This window comes from Eulemur rufifrons, chromosome 3, assembly GCF_041146395.1.
Source record: "Eulemur rufifrons isolate Redbay chromosome 3, OSU_ERuf_1, whole genome shotgun sequence".
In the NCBI taxonomy this organism is placed as follows: Eukaryota; Metazoa; Chordata; class Mammalia; order Primates; family Lemuridae; genus Eulemur; species Eulemur rufifrons.
The window spans coordinates 34,076,653-34,098,200 of NC_090985.1; the positions used below are offsets into that span (position 1 = coordinate 34,076,653).

At 34.4% G+C, this 21,548-nt stretch overlaps 1 protein-coding gene across 3 annotated transcripts in view; it reads right to left on the bottom strand.

Annotated features, from left to right (window-relative positions):
- EFR3A (EFR3 homolog A) overlaps positions 1-21,548 on the bottom strand; it is a 99,292-nt gene that overhangs the window by 3,590 nt on the left and 74,154 nt on the right. For 2 of the 3 annotated variants that reach the window (XM_069465399.1, XM_069465400.1), the window contains 4 exons: positions 11,822-11,913; positions 6,633-6,681; positions 5,744-5,847; positions 5,190-5,239 (listed from right to left, as the gene is read on the bottom strand). In XM_069465399.1, the coding sequence (XP_069321500.1) occupies positions 5,190-5,239; positions 5,744-5,847; positions 6,633-6,681; positions 11,822-11,913 (295 nt within the window). Of the gene's footprint in view, positions 1-5,189; positions 5,240-5,743; positions 5,848-6,632; positions 6,682-11,821; positions 11,914-20,714; positions 20,766-21,548 lie in introns of all 3 variants that reach the window. The other variant, XM_069465398.1, reaches the window with a different exon arrangement.

Consider the following 21,548-nt stretch of genomic DNA (forward strand, 5'->3'; position numbering starts at 1 on the left):
ATTTTGTTTAGTGTTTTGTGCAAAAGTAAGAAATCTTTGCTTACTTCAAGACTGGGAAGATTCTCTCGTATATTTTCTTTCAGAAGTTTTAGTTTTTACATTGATATTGATGACTGAAATTTAATCAATTTTTGTGTTTGGCGGAAGATGAGGAATTGAGATTAATGTTTTCCTTTAGGTTATCCAGTTGTCCCAGGACATCTGTTGAAAATATTTTCTCCATTAAATTATTTTGATTCCTTTATCAAAAATCACTTATGTTTGGGACTGCTTCTGGACTTTCCTGTTATCCTGAACTCTTTAGGTACCCTTATGCACATAATGTTTTGATTACTTTGGCTTTATAAATTGTCCTAAAATTAAGTAATATAAATTCTTCAAATTTATTTTTCTTTTTCAAGACAGTTTACCTTCTCAAGGTCCTTTACATTTCCATATAAATTTTAAAATCAATTCATAACGAGTTATAAAAAAGTCTGCTGGGGTTTGATTAGGATTCTTTTGAAGCTATTCTATAGATCAACTTGAAAGAAATAGCCTGTATAGCCAGGTGCTGTGGCATGGCCTTTAGTCCTCACTGCTTAGGAGAATTGCTTGAACTCAGGAGTTGGGGGTTACAGTGAGCTATGATCATGCCACTACATTTTAGCTTGAGTAACAGAGCGAGACCCTGTCTCTTAAAAAATAGACAAACATCCTCCCATCCAAGTACTAACCAGGCCCGACCCTGCTTAGCTTCCGAGATCAGACGAGATCGGGCGCGTTCAGGGTGGTATGGCCGTATATACCCAAAGGAAAAAAGGTCATTCTGTAACAAAGGCACGTGTACCCAAATGTTTATAGCAGCACAATTCACAATAGCAAAGATGTGGAAACAACCCAAATGCCCATCAATACATGATTGGATTAGTAAACTGTGGTATATGTATACCATGGAATATTACTCAGCTATAAGGAATGATGAAGATACGACATCTCTATAGTTCTCCTGGAGAGAGTTGGAACCCATTATATTAAGTGAAGTATCCCAAGAATGGAAAAACAAGCATCACATGTACTCACCAGAAAATTGGCTTCCCTGATCATCACCTAAATACAAATCTGGGAATGACACCAATTGGACATCAGACTGAGGTGGGGGGTGGGGGAGGGGATGGGGGGTATGCCTACACAATGAGTGCATTGCGCACTGTTTGGGGAGTGGTTACACTTGAAGGTGCTGACTCGGGAAAGGGGGGGTGGGGAAAAAAATATGAAACTATTGTTTTTAACTTGCACTGTTCACTTAATAATTTATCATGAATATTTCCCATATTATTTCATATCATTGTACAAGAAATAATGTATACATTATGAGGACATACTGTATCTAACAAGATATACTGTTAGACTCTTTGATTCTGTAAAATTAAATTGAAAAAAAAAAAAAAATAGACAAACAAACAAACAAAAAAACCCAAAACCCAACATGTAAATAATATTTAATTTTTCAGTCCATAAACATGGTATATCTCTCCTTTGTTTAGGTCTTCTTTAATTTCTTTTGGCAATGTTTTGTATTTGTAATAGAGATGTTACATACTGTTAAATTTATGACTAAATATTTTAATTTTTTCAATGCTGTGTTTTAAAATTTCCTCTTGCAATTGTTTATTGCTAACATGTAGATATATCAAATTTTAAATACTGACTTTGAATCCTGTGACTTTACTAAATTCATTTATTAACTCAAATAGAGTTTTTATTGTTATTGCTGGTTACTTAGATTTCCCACATACACAACCACGTTATCTGTGAAAAGACAGTTTTCTTCCTTCCTTTCCAATCTTTTAAAGTTTCCTTCTATTCCTAATTTTCTGACTTTTTGTCATATATGAATGTTGAATTTTATCAAATGCTTTTTGCTATAATTACTGGGGTGATTATGTGACTTTGATTTTTTATTGTGTTAATATGGTGAATTATGCTGATTTTCTAATGTAAAACTTGCCTTCCTCATAGTAACCCCATTTACTTAGGACATATCATCAGTTTTATATATTTGCTAATATTTTGATGAGGGTTTTTGTGACTATATTTATTAGGGATATTTGTCTATAATTTTATTTTGCTTGTAATATTCCTGTCTTATTTTGTTATTGAGGTTATGCTAGCCCCATGAGTCAGAAAATGTTCTCATCTCCTCTATTTTCTGAATATGTACAAAACTGGTATTATTTCTCACATAAATGTTTGAAAAGTAAGCAGTGAAGCTAAATGCATTTCCTTGTAGGATGCTTTTAAATTATAAATTTATTTAACAGTTATAGAGTTATTTGTATATTTTATTTCTTCTTTTATCAGTTTTTATAAGTTGTCCCCTTCAATGATTTTGTCCATTTCATCTAAAATTGCCAAATTTACTGGTATAAAATTGTTTATGATATTCCTTTATTATGTGTAGAGAGGTCCCTCTTTCATTTATGATATTGGTAATCTGGGTTTTCTCTTTTTTTTCCTTGATCACTTTTACTGGAGGTTTACCAATTTTATGAACTTTTTCAAAGAACAAACTTTTAACTTTGTTAATTTTTTCCATTGTTTGGTTTCTATTTCACTGATTTCTGCTCTTCATTATATCTTCCATCTACTTAATTTGGCTTTATGTTGTTCTTCTTTCTCCAACATCTTACAAAAGTTATTAGTTCACTGCTTTTAGATCTTTCTTCTTTGTAAACATAAGGATTTAAAGATATAAATTTCTTCCTGAGCACTGTTTAGCTGCATACCATATAATTTTGATGTGTGCTTTCAGTATAAAATGCTTTCTAATTCCTCCTGTTAATGCTTCTTTGACATATGGATTATTTATATATCTTTTATTTTCCAAATATTTGAAATTTTTCTAGATATGTTAATGAATTATAATTTCTTGTGTGGCCAGAGAACATATTCTACATGATATCAGTCTCTTGACATTTGGTTATACTTGTTGTATAGTTCTACATTGGCCTATTTTTGTGAATGTTTTATGTTTACTTCAAAAGAATCTATATTCTGCAGTTTAGTACTGTATTTTCTAAAGGCTATTTAAATTTGTTGAAACTGTTCAAATCTTCTATATTCTTTTCCGAGTTTTTCTGTTGGTTATGCATTAATACTTTTATGAGAGAAAGGTTAAAATTTACACTTATAATAATGCAAAGAAACAGGAAACTACAGTGAGAATAAATAGCCACCTCCACACATTTTCTCCTAAACTAATTAATACATGTATCTTTTCCTTTAAATCCTTGGACATGTGTATGTGTGTGTGTCTCTGTGTGCGTATTGTTTTAAGGGACTAGACTACTATTTCCAATAATGGGGTCATCTGTGAGGCTATTTATTCTCTCTGTTTTACTGCTTCTTTGCATTTCTTATGATTTTTTTTTTTTTTTAGCCATACTCAGGATACAGTAAATGAAACAACAGTGGGGACTAAAGTATAATATTGTTTGTTTTGTTTCCTTTCTGGTGACTACAAACTCTTTCCTCTGTCTGATGGCTGGGTAAAGCAAATTAACAGTAAGAAACATATGGGACAGGAACTAAAAATTCTGAAGGCACACTATGAAGTCTATTCCGTTTCTCTGTATCATGTAAACTATCCCAGGACTGCTACTTCCTAACTAGGTGAACTTGGGCAAGCTACCTAACTTCCATGTGTCTCTGTTTGCATACTTGTAAAATGAGAATAATCACTACATATTTTTAGGTCTGTTGCAGATATTAAATAAAACAATGTACTTAGCACAGGGCCTAGAACAACATAAATGTTCAATAAATGTTAATATTAGTAATAAGTGTTCAATAAATGCTAAGTATGAGTAGTAGTTATAGTACCAATAAGACAGAATTAGTTATAATATTTATCTTAAAATATTAAGTCCACATAGTTATGTTAGTGTGACTAAATATAGCATGGTGATCCTGGCAACAATCCTTTTAAAAACATGGTTTATGAATTTGAATTTTGACTTTGCCACTCACTAGCTGTCTGAGCTTCAGTAAGTTACTTTACTTCTCTAAGCCTTGGTGTCTTCACCTGGAAAATGAAAAAAATTGCATCTACCTACTTTTCAGGGCTGTGATGAGGATTAGCAGAAATAACAGATATAAATCCTACAGAAGATCAAGTACACAGTAGACATTTAGTATTACAACTAAGTAAATGCCCATACCCAGCAATTTTCTCTGAATCCCAGGTCTAGCATATTGCATATTTTAGTCTGATTCTCTGTCCTGAAATTTTGTAAATGAGTGATTCTCAACTTAAAAAGGGTGGTAGGAACGGAAGGGATGTGCCTATAATAAGACACGGTACTGATAAAAATGTGCCTTGTGTGTGAAAGCAGAAAAAAGGCTGAAATAAAAAAGCAAGTAGACTAGAGCATTTCCCTATCACCTCCATTTATAAGATACAGGGGCTGAGGCAAAACAGAATTAATCAAGTTAAAGATATAAAGAATACAGCTGAAGCAGACAAAAATTCCAGAAGCATATATATCTATGACTCCTCTACTGGACCATCTTTCCTTAGGGCCATGTCCACAATGAAGTCAATATAAGACCATGCAGTTCTTTCTTTACATGGAACCTGGAATGTGCCTCTCCCTCCTTCATGAGCGGCATTACTTAATAACAGGCACAGGATTAGTCAAAGTATGTTAGATACCCTATGTTTTGAAGCATAATAATTCATAACAAGACTCAAATGGAAATGATGTAGGAAAGCTAAAGGAATGTTCGATAATTCAAATGAACCATCTGCATAGGTAGACTCATTACTGCCATAAAAAGAACTATGAGGTTGAAATGTAGTTTTTGTAGGTCAAAACGTTAAATAAATAAAAGCAATTTTCTGGTTAAACTGAATGGTAGAATGTAGGACTTCCAAATTACCCAGATGTCCTTATATGACCATTAGGAAAGAATAAATGATCTAAAAAAGCTAGAAAAACTAGAAGACAACTGTATAAGACGTGGTATCAGACTCCACCTAGTAAACAGAATGACTACTAAGACAAACGGTCACCTACATGATCTTGTGCTTATCCTAAATGAAAAGCACAATTATTTAAACATGATCAGTCACAAATTTATGAGAGTCTAATAGTTTCAATTTTGTTTCTGTTGTGTTATTGCTGTTGTAGTGACAAAACCCTTACCGTATGGTGAGTTCCAATATTTGAGCAAGTCTATCATGAAGTAAATTTGCCTACAAAAAAGAAAAAAATAGTAACAAAGAATTATTTTCTAAATACCCAAATGTAATTATACAAATGTTATTTAAAGGACAATGCATATGTGTAACCATAAAGCTGATGAACTATTCAGTACAGAATGCTTTAATGTTTTGGTTTGATCTGTCTCATTGGAATTTAATGTAAGGCTCCTCTTTTTTTCCTTTCCTAGTCTTACTGCTAAAAACAAAGTGACAAACACACAAAATATCCATGGCAAAATCACTGCAAAAAAAAAAGTATCAAGGCAACAACAATCATTAATATTTAGTTTGGGATCTGCCATTTCCATCAGCTTACATTACATAAAGAAATTATTTAGGCTTCACAGCTATGCCTTCAAAGTTTTCAGTCTCTATTACATTTCCTCCTGTTCTGCTGAGTTGCCTAGAGCTTGGAACTTACTAATCAATTACCAAGAAAGAGTTTCCATGAAACGACACTCCTCCCTGACCTATCTTAACCATTTGTTCACTTACTTTAGATTCGCACTGTGCTGCTATTTCTTCGAAAGGTGCTTTCTGAAATTTCTCTATCACAAGACGCCTCTTTTCCTTTTCTTGCTCTTCCATTCCATTGGTATCTATAAAAATGTTTAAAAACACTCATTAGAAGGAACACAGAATTTCATAGAACCCTGTTAATGACCGTAAGAGTCAATGATATGTCAACCAAAACTAAGGAAAATTTACAGGGATACTTTTATAATGAAAAAAATCAAAAGGCATCACATCCTTGAAATGTCTTAAGGCTAGAAAGCACACATATAAAAAGTTGAAAATTTAAGGATTAAAATAAGACAGCACAAGACCCTCTTTAAGAGTATCTTTATCTTACCGATAAAAGGCAGGAGAATGGTAATTTCCTATAAACGAAACTACTTTAAGGTCCTTCCTGAAGGATGATTCTCTTATGAATAACTACGCCTTTGCACTATGTGGTACTAAACAAAATATTTGCTAAACTGAATCTCGATATTGAATAGAATAATTAAAATACAGATGGGGTCATTTGGAACCATGTTGTTTTAGCCTTTTTCATTTATTTACCACAATTTGAAACATGATTTTTTGTCTTAAGATAATGTAGGTTGTGACCAAAATTTGTGAGATAGTAAATTAATATATGTCTTTTTGATACCACTAATATAACAGTGTCTCTTTAAGAATATGACTGTCTATGATGAAACAAGGTAATTTTAAAAGCCTAAATAATGTAGCTAAATAAATGATATTTATATAGAAACAAACAGTTTTTTTTAAAAATTTTATTTGTGTTTTTGCCATGCTGCCTCTACTTATTCTGGCATATAAAAAAGTACCAAGATAAAAACGAGTTAGGAGTGCTAACAAGTGCAAAGTATCTCACCAATTGCTTTCTTCAATGCTTCAAAGGTGATTTCTTCAGTGTTACTAACCTAGAGAAAAGTAATTTAAAGTTAAAAAAAAAAAAAAAGGTTAAGAAAGGTCAGTATAAATAATAACTTCACCTAGTTATAAGTTATCTAAGAACTTTTTACAAATTTGTTTTCTGTTGTGTGTTGGCTTGAGTTGTGATTATACTTCACAATATTAAACCTCTACTTTTTTCATTCGTTCTAACAATGCCTACTGCAGTGGTTTCCCAAATTAACTGTATAGATTACTGTTAAACTGGCAGAATTAGCATTCCCTAGGCAACAAAACCATCCTTGAATTATAGAACTCAGTCTTTAGGAACATGACATGCAATAAGATTTGAGTCCCACTGACTGAACTATGCATCATAAGTAAACAATGCTTTGAGACAGTCAAGGCTGAAATTATATATAAATACATTTTTAGCCATGCGATAAATAAGAAGTACTTACAGCCTCTATAATTTTGGCATCACATACAATTTACAAATCAAAAATAAACCAAGATTTTAAATGGTTTAAAAGTAAGAATCATTACTTTGGGAAGTGTCCAATGAGTACAGTCAATTAACATCTTAAAATAAGCACATTCTGGATCTTGTAAGGTCAACCACCAATTTTTAGTCTCTGAAAATACCCTGTAACTTGAGGCTCTCAAATCTCTCTCTCGCTTTGAGACATGTAAAAGGTATGAAATCAACTACTTTATGATTAAAAAAAAAAAGTCAATAATACTTTTTGTGGCATCAGCACATTTTCAGAAGAAATAATATGTCTAGCTACTATAGTATCTCTGAATACAAAATTAAGAAACAACATATGAGTACTTGCCTGGAACTCTGGTCATCCCTAATTTTAGCTTATGAGCTTCTTTTGCTAAGCCTAAAGCAGCAAGACTAACGAAAGCAAAAGACTTCATGCTTTGCACCTTAGCTTCTCTGTAATACAAAGGCTTTAGCTGGAAGTCAAGCAGCAAGAGTTCCACTACCTCAGTTTTTCTACTGAGGGTTCATATTTCTAGTTGAAGTCAGATTAAACTTGGGAATCTTCAGTTCCTTTGTTCTAGATATTTGGAGCAGATATACAAGATTAGGCTCTGGCTGGTCAATTATTTGTACTTAGAAGCAATCTAGCACTTCAATGAAAAAAAGAACCTGCTGTTGTTCTTAGAATTGGGTAAGAGCTTTAGACTTTTGAGAAAGAACTACGGTACAGGAGAAAGAACACAGGAGAAGTTAGAAAGCCAACATTCTTGTTACATGTAATTTTAACTTATTACCTGTTCAATCTTGGGTAAATAAAAAGCTAAAGTACCTTATCCTATTTACTCTTCTTTCTCTGTTTGTTCTTGTTTTAATTCAGATAATTATGATATAGTTTCCTAGCATCAAGAACCTCCAAATCATTCTGCCTGTCTTTACTTATTTATTTATTTATTTTTTAAACCTCCTTTCTTGAATTTCCTACACGTCATCTGCTGGTCCTATCCATTCTACTCTAGACTAGTATACTCCTGCCCTCCCTCCAGACTGGCTGCTATAGTTTAGAGCCTTGTTATATCACTTGTGGACTACTACAAGGATCTCCTAACTGGCCTCCACCTCCAATCTCTTTGCAATTTAGCCTTGTCACACTCCAGAGATTCCTTTTATGAAAGCATAACTCTGATAATGACACTGCCTGAATTTCGGTGTTTCCCAACTTCCTACTAAATTACATGCAAAGCCCTCAGCCTGGTGATAAAACTTTCTAAAATTTGGGTCCAATCTTATTTCCTACTCTTCCCTTTTGTGAATCTTTTTTTTAAAAGACGAATTGGTTTATACTAGCATTTAATGATTCATATTTTTATACAATGTAGCTGCTAAATACAGGCTACCTGCTTTATTTAGTGTTCTACCAAACCACAGTCTATTCTAGCTCTAGAGGAAAACTTAGTCATGAGGTAGTTATGGAGAAATGGCACAAAGGCACCATCCTAAAAGAATTTCAACATTCCTTTTACTATCTGTGACTTTTGCTTTAAAGCATGATTTACGACTCTAACCTAGACTACAGAACACTCAGGCCTGCCTAAAATCTGCTATTCATCTTTTCTAATCCGAGTAGTTGTTAGGTCACGTCTACTGATACCTCAGTAATTGGACAGCATCTAGAACAGCAGGTTGTGACTAATATAGAGCGGATGTTAACACATACACAGGTTTCTCTAGTTGTATTTAGGAAAAAGGTAGGAGTACACATGCATAAAACAAAGATCTTTTATTTGTTCCAGAATTAATAATCCTTTGCAGCCAATTAGTGACTTAATTTTGTACAAAGAAATTTAACAGGTACTCCAGATTTAATATATATAACATCCTATACATAACCCTAAATAATTAAGCACTTACTATACCTTTTAGAGAGGAGAATCATGTGTTGATTTCAGGTTTTACTCATATCCATTATGCTTATGTAAGAAATCAAAGAATCATGCCCATAGTGTTTTATTCTATTAGTCAAGGTGATAATTTTCTCTCAGGAGGCAGAGATACCTCTATTCTATTTAAGCCATTTATCTTCTTGAATATCTTGATTTAATTTAGGTATCTTTACATATGGGGTATGTGTATATACGTGTATATATGTGTATATGTACATATGCAGTTGACCCTTGAACAACATGGGTTTGAACTGCATAGGTACATTTATATGCAGATTTTCTTCCTTCTCTGCCACCCCTGAGATAGCAAGAACAACCCTCCCTTTTTCTCTTCTTCCTCAGCCTTCTCAGTGTGAAGATGACAAGAATGAAGATCTTTATGATGATCCACTTCCACTTAATGAAAAGGAAATATATTTTCTCTTTATTATAGTTTTCTTAATAACATTTTCTCTTCTCTAAGCTTACTTTATTATGAGAAAACAGTATGCAATACTTATAGCATACAAAATGTATGTTAATTGACTATGTTATCGGTCAACACTAGGCTATTAGTAAAGTTTTGTGGGAGTCAAAAGTTCTATGCAGATTTTTGACTGTGCATAGGAGCAGGTGGGCAGTGCTCCTAAGCCCTGTATTGTTCAAGAGTCTACTGTAAACGTATATAAACATCTCTTTTTAAATATGGCAAGTTTTTAGAAAAAGTTCACCGAGTGATTCTTGGTGGGCTAAGGTGTGAATTGTGAATGTTAGAACTGACATACCTCAAGTGGATCAGGTACTCAATAGATTACAGTAACAATTTGAGTCTATCTAGGGAAAAATAGAAGTTTGTTATGGTCTCCATCTAAACAACCTTCTGACTGTCTCTCTTTTTGTTAAGTTACAAGCTTTAAAAGCAAATATATCTGTGGACAAACGGGGATTATGCATGTAAAATTTCAAATAATTTTGATAAACGTAATTTTTATGAGCAATTTTTCTTATTTGATTCATTGTAAGCAAATCATTTGATATTTTGTTACACCATTAACTGGTGAATACCTAACTGATGTGAATTTCTCCTGTTCATGTTATGAAATTAATTAGCTTTAGCCTAGTAAGTAATGTTATTCTGGTACTTGAACAAATATTTCTAACATACAAAAGCAGATTCCACAATGGTAAATGAATTTGAAATGTGACACTAAACTGTACTTAACTTTTCAGATGTTCAGTGTGAGGCATATTTAACTTAGGACTTATAGTAAACAGAAAACAACAGGACCTTTAAAAAGTTAACCAATATATTAATGGGCTTTCACTGTAAAATTTGTGTCAAGAATTTTTCTCTTACATTAAGTCTTTATGCAATTGTTTTTTCAGGTCATTTTATCAAAATAGACTGATTCTTTGCAGTAGTTTCAAATGCTACATATATATTTTCAAAGAAATAAAAAAAGCTAACAAAAGGAGAATGGAAAAATACCAGTCAAAAACATACATTGCACTCTTGACAAAACTAAGTCTATCCACTAAGGCTTTGGATGAATTTCTTCCTTTAAAAGGTAACAGCAAATTCATAACCATTAAAAGAACTAGAAAAATACTCTCCTTACTAGTAAGAAGTGTATAAATTAAAATGGCTTTGAAGAAAGAGGTGAACTGAAGAAAGGTGATTTTGATGAAGACTTAAATTGGTAAGACACTTTAAACCAGACTTAATGCCCTAAGTTTCCAAATGAGCACTGTTTCTTCAACTACTCTTGATGCTCTGCTAATTTCTTAATAAAACTGATTAATTCTACATAATGGGGAGTTGAATGGCATAGAAATTGTAAGTTAGTTGGCTGTACCCTGGCCACCAAACGGTTTTAATACCTGAAGACAAATTGGAAGGTGGGAGAAGAAGGCTGATAAAGCATAAATTCAGACAACTTCCTTCCCTGTTTTCATGTGCGTATTCTTTTAATTATTTATATTGTATCAGTGAGAAATAATACCAAGAAAGGCAAAAACAGATAAACTACAAGGTGGAGGCTGACTTGACATGCTGGCATTTTGGCATTTTGAGTTGACTGTCAAAAAATTCTTTGGTGATTTGTGTGGAATAAGTCCTAGAGAATACTGGCTGCTTTTTCTCCCTGTTACTCAGGAGGGTACACTCTTGTGCTCTATCGAAACAGGAGGACAGCATTAAATGTTTCAAATAAGCCACATCCTTTAAGAGCATATAGTTCACTGATACAGCGTAAGCTACATTCATTATATTTACTATTCCAAATGATAAAAAATTTTTTCCTAGATGAAGTTTTGAAACTTATGAGCATTTGATGTCACACATAGGTGTATAATCCCGTATTTCCTATAATTTATGTTTCATAAATTTTTAAAAATAAACAGATCTAGAGGGCCTGTGAGATATGACAAGCCTGTTGTGTAACATTTCTTACAAACAAAATCTTAGTTACGTCTCACAGTTCCTTTTAGTACACTGAATTACAGTGCAAAATCTGACAATATCATAACACATAATGTTAAGTTTTAGTATCTTTATAAACAGCTGAAATGAGTTCAGTAAAACAAATTATAAAAAAATTCAAGGCTAAGTCAGATTAATTTCTACTAACAATTTACTTGATTTAAGGATAATTTAGAGCTGTATTTTCTCCTGTTTTAAAGTGTGCAAGGCAAAACCTTCTTTTAAATGGTATCTATCTCAAGACAGTACTCTACCATAAACTTTCAGCAACTTACCACATCATCAGAAGGAACGCTGTTGGATAAAATATCCACCTGAATGGATACGGTGTCCACAATACTTTTTCTTCTAGAAAGTCGATCTTCATCTGAAATAAAAATTGTTTCCTCCCATCATTTGTTAGAAATGTTATGTTGATTTTCATTTATAAGCTCTACTTATTTCAGATTTCAAAAAAATTCTGAAAATTAAGACAGTTTGTCTTTTTTGCTCTTTCTAAATATATAAAGCAGTGTGTTCTCAGATTTTTACCTTTCATGAAGCAGATTAAAAAATAAAATTGATGGGTTAAACTGAAATAAATTTATCGGTTTCTTACTTTTCTAAAAGGGGCATTTAGAGTATCAACATCGATGGCCACTACCTAATAGTTTAATAAAAAAAAGTCAACGTAACACCAAAAGGAGGAAATACATAATCTAAATTGGATATACTCAGCCTAACTGAAAGTTTACAACATTGCGCTTGTATCTATAATACTTCCATAATCAGTGAAAGCTATTAAGTAACTCTGGTTCTAGGATGGTAGTTTGTGAACCAACATCTAAAAGTGTTCACAGTGCATTAAATTTTGTGGATCGAAACAATTTGTTGCTTCAATTAATAATCTCCTTCTCCACCATCTTTCCAGTTACTCATCTCCAGTGGCTTTTGCTCTTTTGCTTTATAATTTGATCACCTGCCTGGAAAAACTTTCCCTTTACCTCAATGATCTAACTAATCTACTTTTCTGCCTTTTTTGCAAACTTGTTTGCATACTCTGAACCAATGGCTCTGATAGGTATTTCACTACCGACTCTTCAGAAGCCCTGCAATTATAACCACTCTTGTGATAGCGTTTTCTCATAAAACTCTACTGTTCTCCAAATCACTACATTCAATAGCTATTCCTAGCCCATTTTCTGCTTAACCACTTCATAGAAATCTAAATTTGTTGATTAAAATGTCCTTCCATATATTCTTTTCTACTTTAGCACTTAATATTCAACAAATCTATTAAGTAATTAGAGACCATGTTAGGTTTAAGGGACAGTTTGCTGAATACATAGTCTGTACCCTCATGAAGCTCATAGTCTAACAGGGAAGACAGGAAAAAAAAAAAAAGAAACTACACAAATAATAAAGTATAGATGGAGAAAATACAGGGTGCTATGAGAACATCTAATAAGCATGGTTACATCAGGAAAAAGGAAGACACTTCATGTATTCCAATACATAGAATTAGAGGCTTATTCAAACTTTGGAGAGCTGAGTGAGTTAAAGGTGGCGAGCTGTAAGACATTCTCCTGCAGCACGGAAATGGGTCATTTTAAGAAGCTCCAAGAAGCTTAAAGTTTGCTGTCTGCTCATATGGATGCCTATACCAGTCTTTGAAGGATAACAGCTTCTCCTCTTCTATTTTCAAAATTTTGTGTGAGTGCTTTTCATTTTAAGTCTCTAACTCAGAACCACACGAAGGAGAGGATTCTGGAAAACACAGTTCCCGATTTTTCCTCTGTGATGCAGAATAAAATTTAGAAGCGGTGACAATGATGCCAAGCTGGCTCCTGTTCTACTCCCATCCCTGGTCTTCCAAATCTCCCAGAGATTTCCCAAGTACTACTGGGGCTGCAACTGGCACCATGTAGGCACTATAAAAACACTTGTGTGACTGACCAGGAGCAGGATTCTAGCACCTCATTTTCTCTTCTGAGCTCCAGTTCAACATTTCCAGTTTCCTATTAATCAATTATTATTATTATTATTATTATTTTTGGAGACAGAGTCTTGCTCTGTTGCCCTGGCTAGAGTACAGTGGCATGATTATAGCTCATTGCAACCCCAAACTCCTGGGCTCAAGTGATCCTCCTGCCTCAGCCTCCCAAGTAGCTAAGACTACAGGTGCACGCCATCACGCCTGACTAAATTTTTTATTTTTTAGTAGAGATAGGGTCTCAGGCTGGTCTTGAACTCCTGAGCTCAAGCAATTCTCCCTCCTCAGCCTCCCAGAGTGCTACAGGTCTGAGCCACCATGTCCAGCCAATCAATTTTATTTGACATGTCCTAAATCCAACATCTCTAATAAGCCATATTTATGTCCACACTGTCCTGTTTATTTTAAGAGTGCCATCATTCAAAACTTTCATCTTTTCATACCTAAACTTGTAAGATAGTTTTCAAATTGGTCTTTCTAATATGTTTTTCCCTTCTATAATGCCAGTAGTTGCTTCTAAAATAAATCATTTTCAGCCCTAATTATAATTTTTAAACAAATGCAGCCCACTGATTAATACAAAACTTCCCGAAGTTTTTCTCAACATTGCACATATAAAATTATAAAACATGTATGGCACATGGAGATAAAGGGCAGATGCTGCTCATACTGCAGGCTCAGACTGCCCCAGCTCTTGCCCAGCTACTTGAAGAGCTAAGGAGAACAGTACTCAGACATAGCTGTAATGCTCCGCAAAACAGTGGGGAAGCTCAGGTCTAGAATCTTAGCCTAACATCATCTGGCAACACTCCTATCTTTCTAATCCCATTTTGTGTCTACTGTGATTTTATTTTACTGAAAAGGTAAAGAACGAAGAACTAAAACAAACCATTGAGAAACTAGTTTCCCTTTTACTGACTTGACTACTCCTCTGCTCCAAGGCCGCCTTCCATGACAGGAATTCATGTTGTACATTCAATATTGCAGTTGGCCCCCTTTCTGGGAACATGGTAAGGTTGCCATTTCTGTTCTCTCTGTGGTTAGGAGGGGCTCTGTAACTAGTCCTAGCCAATAAAGTATGAGCAATGCTCCAGAGAGTAGCAGCTCCATCAGCTTGGATTCCAGAATACGGCTGACATGAAGTTATGCACAGTTAGTCTCAGCAATTAATAAATTTTTACTCTTTTAAACCACTAAGAATCTGGGATTATTTGTTACCATGGCATAACCTACTTGCGGTTTCTTAACCTTGACACTATGAACATTTTGGGCCAGGTAATTCTTGTTGCAGGGAGCTGTCCCATGCATTGGTAAATGTTTAGGCGCATTCCTACCTTCTACTCACTAGATGCCAATAGGCTGATCCCATCTCTCCCTGCTCCAGTTTTGACAAGTAAAAATGTCTCCAAGATTGACAAATGTTCCCAGTGATGAGAAAATCACCCTCAGCTGAGAACCACTGACTCAGTCCATCCTGACTGATGACAGACCTTTCTACAATTTTCTCTGTATGTATTAATATTCATACAATCATGTTAAGTACATGTTTTAAAACACTAATCGCATAAGTCCCCAAGCAATGCTCCCTGACTGCTCAGCAATTAAAAAGGCATTTCTGGGCTCTCTAATCAGATCTTACCAACAGTAACTTCAACTGCTCCCCATTTAATCTAGTACTGAAGTCAAAGATGCCTCTTATCTAATCTCTGAACCTGCTGTGGGAAATTCTGGAAATGCTTCATTATCTGTCCTTTACCGTCCTTCCTGCTATAGAGATTCTTAACTTTCAAGGCCTAGTTGAACATCACATGTTAAATATTACTTCAATTATTTCTACTTGTCCCTCTTTCTTCTGAGCTATAAAAATTTAGTAGCAGTTGTGAGTGAACTTCCCTTATATCATCCTTCAATCATTTATTGGCCCTCCTACCACAGTTGTGTAAATTGATGTTTTATCTCCCCAACCATGTACAAAATTCAGTGACAGACACTGGGTTTGCATCTACAATACAGGAGTCACTCAGGTTCTACTGCATGAAGGCTGGAGGTACAGAACCAATATATCCTCAGCTGCAACAAAACATGGCATACTGTTTTGCTAGTTTGCAGGTTGGAAATATTTTATATCCTGTGGCTACTGCTGAGTTAACATAGATCCTGTCCTTTTTCTGTTTTTCCTTCATGATGGCATGTTTTGATAGAAACTACCAAACATAAAGATATCAATGGAACTGTCACAAGGTAGTATTTGGTCATCCCTGCTGACTTGCTTTTAGTATCTGAGCACGTTAACTTTCAAGGTCTCACTAGAACTCAAAATTAGGAATAAATTATATCCTGCTTCTCACAAAAGGCCTTATAAAATAATTTCTGGGTTAATTTGTGAAGGCTGATGGCTTGCAGAAAAAGTCAAAATCAAGTCTAAGATAAAAATAAAAAAGGAAAAAGAAGTATGAGGACAGGAAAGAGATCACTGAGTAGTGAAATCACTGAGAACAGAAAGGAAATACAGTAGGCAGAGATTTAAGAAAAATAATTAGAAATTTTAAAAGGAAAGAAAATAAAATTCAATGGGAATCTCTACCACTATAGTCTCGGAGCTTTTTCTTCTTCTGACCTACATAAACACTTGCTTAAGTGACTGCAAAAAAGCCCAGGTATGACTATAGTCAGACATCTTATACATCTATGCCAAGTTAAAGTTTCTAAAATAGAGCTTCCAGAAGATAATGTCCGTGTTTCTGTAGGCCATCTAGGGCTACTCCCGATCTGCTTTTCCTCTGTGGGTTGTACTGTCCTCTGTCCTGCTGGTTCATCACCGTCTCAGATGTCTCAGATGCAGCCCCTGGGGAGACCCTTACTTCTCTTCCTCAAGTTGGGTTGAGATAGTTCCAGACAACTAACCTTGCCCTTGCCATTTTCCCATCCCTTGTACCTCTCTGCTTCGTATGTCTGCTGTTCACAATGGTAATCATCGTTTATTTCTTTTTAACTTTGCACAAAGACCTGAATTTTAGAAGCAATACTTCTAAATTAAGGCCAGCATTAGAGCTATGCTTACATTCCTTCAGTGATATTTTGCCACCACCTGATATATCTGTATATAACATATGGAACTGCATTCAGATGGCCAAAAATAGAGAAAACAGTCTGAACACAAATATGGCACAGAGCTACATTAACTGACTACCAACATATATTTTTATATGGCTATCTATAGAAAATAAGATACAGGAACTGACTTAACTGTATATAATAAACATAAATGTATCTGGGGTACTATACCACCTAGATTTAGTTAAAAAGCTAACCAGGACACAAAGGTAATTTATCCATACACAAAATTCAAAATGTCATAGTATGATGCAGATACTACTCATATAGATATACTTTTTTGGTCCTATAAAAACTATAAAATTCTATAGAGTGCTAATGCATATTCATAAAACAAAAACAAACTAAAACTCATTTTACTATGGAATAAAAAAGTCAGAGTAATATAAAAGAAAATCTTCATTTCTTGAACAAATTTTAAAACAGAACCTCTATCACTACCCCCTCCAGAAAGGAGAGGTAGGATATATATGTGAAAATATTTTTTATAAGAAGGAATTGGTTGGAAAACAATGGAAGTTTTGATAAAGCAGATTAAGGCATCAGTGTGTTATAAGTGCTTTTAATCAACAGGACAAATCAACACAATTCAAAAAGCTAATTAGAAGATTAAGATGCTGAAGTAAATACAAATATCCTTCTTATATTCATATAGGATTTTTTTAGTTTTTAAAGTACTTTCATGTATATATTTCATCTGAGCTAAATGGTGTAGGAGCTATGGCCCTTGCTTTCCGTGGGAGGACAAGGGGCCACTGAGAGATTAAGGGGCATGCCCAAGGCCACACAGTTAGGGCGGAGCCAAGTTATAACAAACTTCGGACTCTAAGCCAATGTAGATGCCAGTTTTTGTTTCCTGGCTCAGAGGAAAATCAACTACTGTCAGTATCTTTTTCACAGTATACTGCTTTACTTATTGCAGATGGTTTTCAAGGGCTACAAATGGTTGGTTTGGATAAGATGTGCAAATGGCTGGATTTTTATTTATATTAATAAATGAACTTATCTGTACTAACTTATGAGTTTAGTACAAAAGGACACACTCTCTGTCCTTTGTCAGCACGTGTTTCAAAGACTGGGCTATAGTAGTGCCTCCATTTATCCCCAAGGAAAACAGCAAAAATAGAACAAACAGCGCAATGAAAAATTATATATGTATTTTGCTATTCCTTTGCAGCTCACCTTCAAAACTGCTGTCTCACAGGCTATCAATAATCACCTTCCAGGAAAATTCAAAGAAAGGCCTTAATAATTCTCAACGTCCTTGAAGCTTCAGCAATCTATGACAAACCGCCCTTCCCCTTTCTGAAGCTTCTCCCCTCTACCTGCCTTCCACCTACCCACCTCCCAGCACCCACATTACAGCACCGCCTTACTCTCCTTTTACATTCTAACTGAGACTTTTGGCCTTTAGGCTTTAAACTCCTTCCCAACATACCCTCCCTAGGGAAAAGATAGTTCTTTAAAGCAATTCTATCCTCTTTCTCCTCACATCTTCATTTTGAGAAGTCACTCTCCCCGCGACTTTAGCAAAATCCCCCATGCTGCTCATTTCAAAATTCTCATGACAATCTCTTAACTCTCACATAAAACCCAGCTCTGACTCCGAACTGCTTACAGGGTACTTTACTTGGATGGTTCATGGTCAAAGATACTCAATAAGAGACTGATCTCCAAAACTAGCCATTCTTTCCTATTCATTTTTGTTAATAAATACTCCATCTTTCTGTTGTCCCAGATGCAAAACTACTTATAGTTTCAGCTGAAATATATACTTCTTTCCTTCTTTACTTAAACGCAGTCATATCCCCCATCCCTCCTAAAAACCAAAAACAAACAAATGAAGTGGCAGGTAAACTCTGCTCTTCTGTACCAACCACCCAAGTGCCCAAGCCAGAAACCTAGCCAAAGTCCCTGGCCTTCTCCTTGTCTCCCCATACCAATAACTGTCTATAGATTGTCTCTTGTAAATTTTTATGGAATCTACCTACTTCCCCGTGTTTTCACTGATACCTCTTCAGTACGCCACTGTAATCTCTCCTGGGATTTCTAAAGAACCTTCCAAAATGGTCACCCCATCTCCAGTTTGCGAAACTACAACCAGAGTAATACTTCTAAAATGCAACTCTAATGTTATTCCCTGATTAAAATCATTCAATGCCTCCCCATTGCTTTCAGAATAAAGTTCAAACAACTTCACCCTGCTTTATAATTCCTAACACCACTCCCACAAGTCTATCTTCACTCCAGATAGACTAACTTTATATTAATTCCCAGAAGAAATCATGTTCTGGCCTGCCTCATTCCTTCACACATGCTGTTAACTTCTGTATGAAACAGTGCACTTGCCTAGCAGTTGCTTCAAGGCTCAGCTTAAGAGCTTTTTTCCTTCTGGAAAACATCCTTGGCCCACCAAACCTGGATCAAATACTCTCCTAGGTGCTGTCGGAGGACCCAAACTTTCCTGATCATAGCCTTTAAGGTATATTACAAGTGCCTGGTTATCTGTCTTGTTAGAGACAAATAACATAATGAAATTAACTTCTTTCCTATGCATCTGAATAATACTGGTAAAATGTCTTCTTGGGAGAACTGAAAGAAGAGTCGTTTAAATCATGTCCTGTGTTTTGTGGCTGAAATAAAGAACTCAGCTGAGAGACTGTAAGCTTTGTGAAAACAGGTACCCTACCTGTCTTTGTTGATTCTTGCCTCTGTTTGCACAGCAGCTAGCACGCAGAAGGTACTCATTAAATACTTTAATAACTGTGTAAGTTTACTGAAGCCACTGGTACCTCTGAATGATCCAGCTGAGGGGTATTACTGTAACTCCCCCCACATAGAGTAGCACTTAGCACATGCTTACACATACACCATTCACTCAAATTCTAGCTTGACTGGAGATAAAAGTAAAATGCAATAATCAGCTAACATTTACTGACCACTTATTATTATATTAGACACCAGTAGTTCAATAAACTTTAGGCAGATCATCATTCTTTTTCTAGATCTAGTTACCATTGTGTTTCAATCATCCATCTGTCTTCCCCACTAGATTTTAATCCTTGAGCATAGGGAATACATCTTAACATTTTTCTACCCTTCAAAAGTCATTAACAGTGCCTGATATATAGCAGGCACTCAGTAATGGTTTGTGAAATAAATGAAAAAAATCAGTCTGGATCATTCCAGATGCCTAAACAATCTTTGAGCCCCTCAAAAATAGTTAGCAAAATCAAGTAATTTATTAGGCACCCAAAATTGGAGAGGCAGTTAATTCTGGTGGTATCATCTAATCATTTTATTTAATTTTAGCCTCACTATCCTCAGCTGTAAACAAAGATAATGCTACCTCCCTCACCAAACTATTATAAGGATTAAGTAAGAAAATGAACACAATGCGCTTATCAGAGTGCCTGGCACACAGTGCTAAATGGTACTACTATTGTGATGATGATGGGTATTGTATGATACACAACAAACTAAATATATTTTGCTTTTTTGATAATTGTTCTTAAATCTCTGTAATTTTTAAAACAAATATCTATGGTTATATAGCAAGAGAAAATTTAATAACCAACTGACTAAATGGTGATTAAAATATCGCTGTTTTTTCTGACTGCTTCTGCATTAAGGTAGGATACACATGTCACAGACTGGTTCTAAACCATCAAAGTCTTTATAAATCAGAACAATCTTATTCTAATTAGAGATTTCTATGCAGTTATGTAATTAAGTATATACTAAAATATTCAGAATTCTTCCAATCAACGATAGAGGCATTACAGAGAGAATACATCTTCATTAGGAGTGAGAGGAATTGGGGAAGAACAAACTACCCATTAAAAAAAAAAGTACCAGAGCTTTCATTAAAAAATTGTTAAAAGGAACAAGGTAAAAGGAAATAACAAAAGGGTAAAATAAACTATGGCTATAAGGAAGACAGAGCAAAATAATAACTAAACTTATAACTATATCACACATACAGGCCACTGGCTCCATTCTCTAAAGGGCTCATTATATTAAGCTATTTTCCTAGAGGACAAGTGACGGAAAGGGCAGGCCAAACTGACAGTTGGATTTACCTTTGTACTTGTGCCTGGGTTTATGAGGTTTTTTGCCTGAAGAAAAGAGAGCTAAATCCAAATTATAAAAGTGAAATTTTAAATTTCTTTAAAAAAAAAAAACTTTTAAATTACAAAGTTCTATCAGCGTTTTAGTCTTAGCATTTTTATTTCCTCAAGGAATTCCTGAAGAATGGAATCTTTGATAGTTATAAAAATAAAAAGAAAATGCAAAAGCATTCATTAACATCCAAGACTATTATGAACAACTCTCACTGTAATAAATGTATATATTTTTGATTCACGTTACAAAAAAGATAGCTATTTACAAAGATTGTGTTATTTTTAGTGACTAATCCAGAAAACTAAGTGAAATCAAATGGTTCTCTTATAGAACACAGTATTCCCAAAGGAAGAACCAGTTCTCCTACCAAATTTAATATGTATATAACCATTAAACGAAAATGAGAGTATAAAACAGAAATTGTTTGATTTTAGTTTTTTTTTTTTGTATAAAAAGATTTATTGAACTTGAATGTGTTACCATGCAGTTTTGCCTTCAAACCCAACAGAATTATTTTAAGCAACAGAAAGAACAGGAGGAAATATATAGTTTACAGAGGAAAAAAAAAAATCCCTAAATTAAAAAGCTTTCAGGTTTCTTTATACAGCAACCAGTATGCATTCCTTCAAATGACAAAAGTTGCCTAATTCATTAAGCTTAATCATCACACATCACTAAAAAATTTTCAGCAATTTCTACAAGTTAAATATAATATTGTTTAATGAGAAAAGATCTCACATTGCTTCTTTGTTTAATGTATATTAAGTAAAATGATATATTAATATTATAAT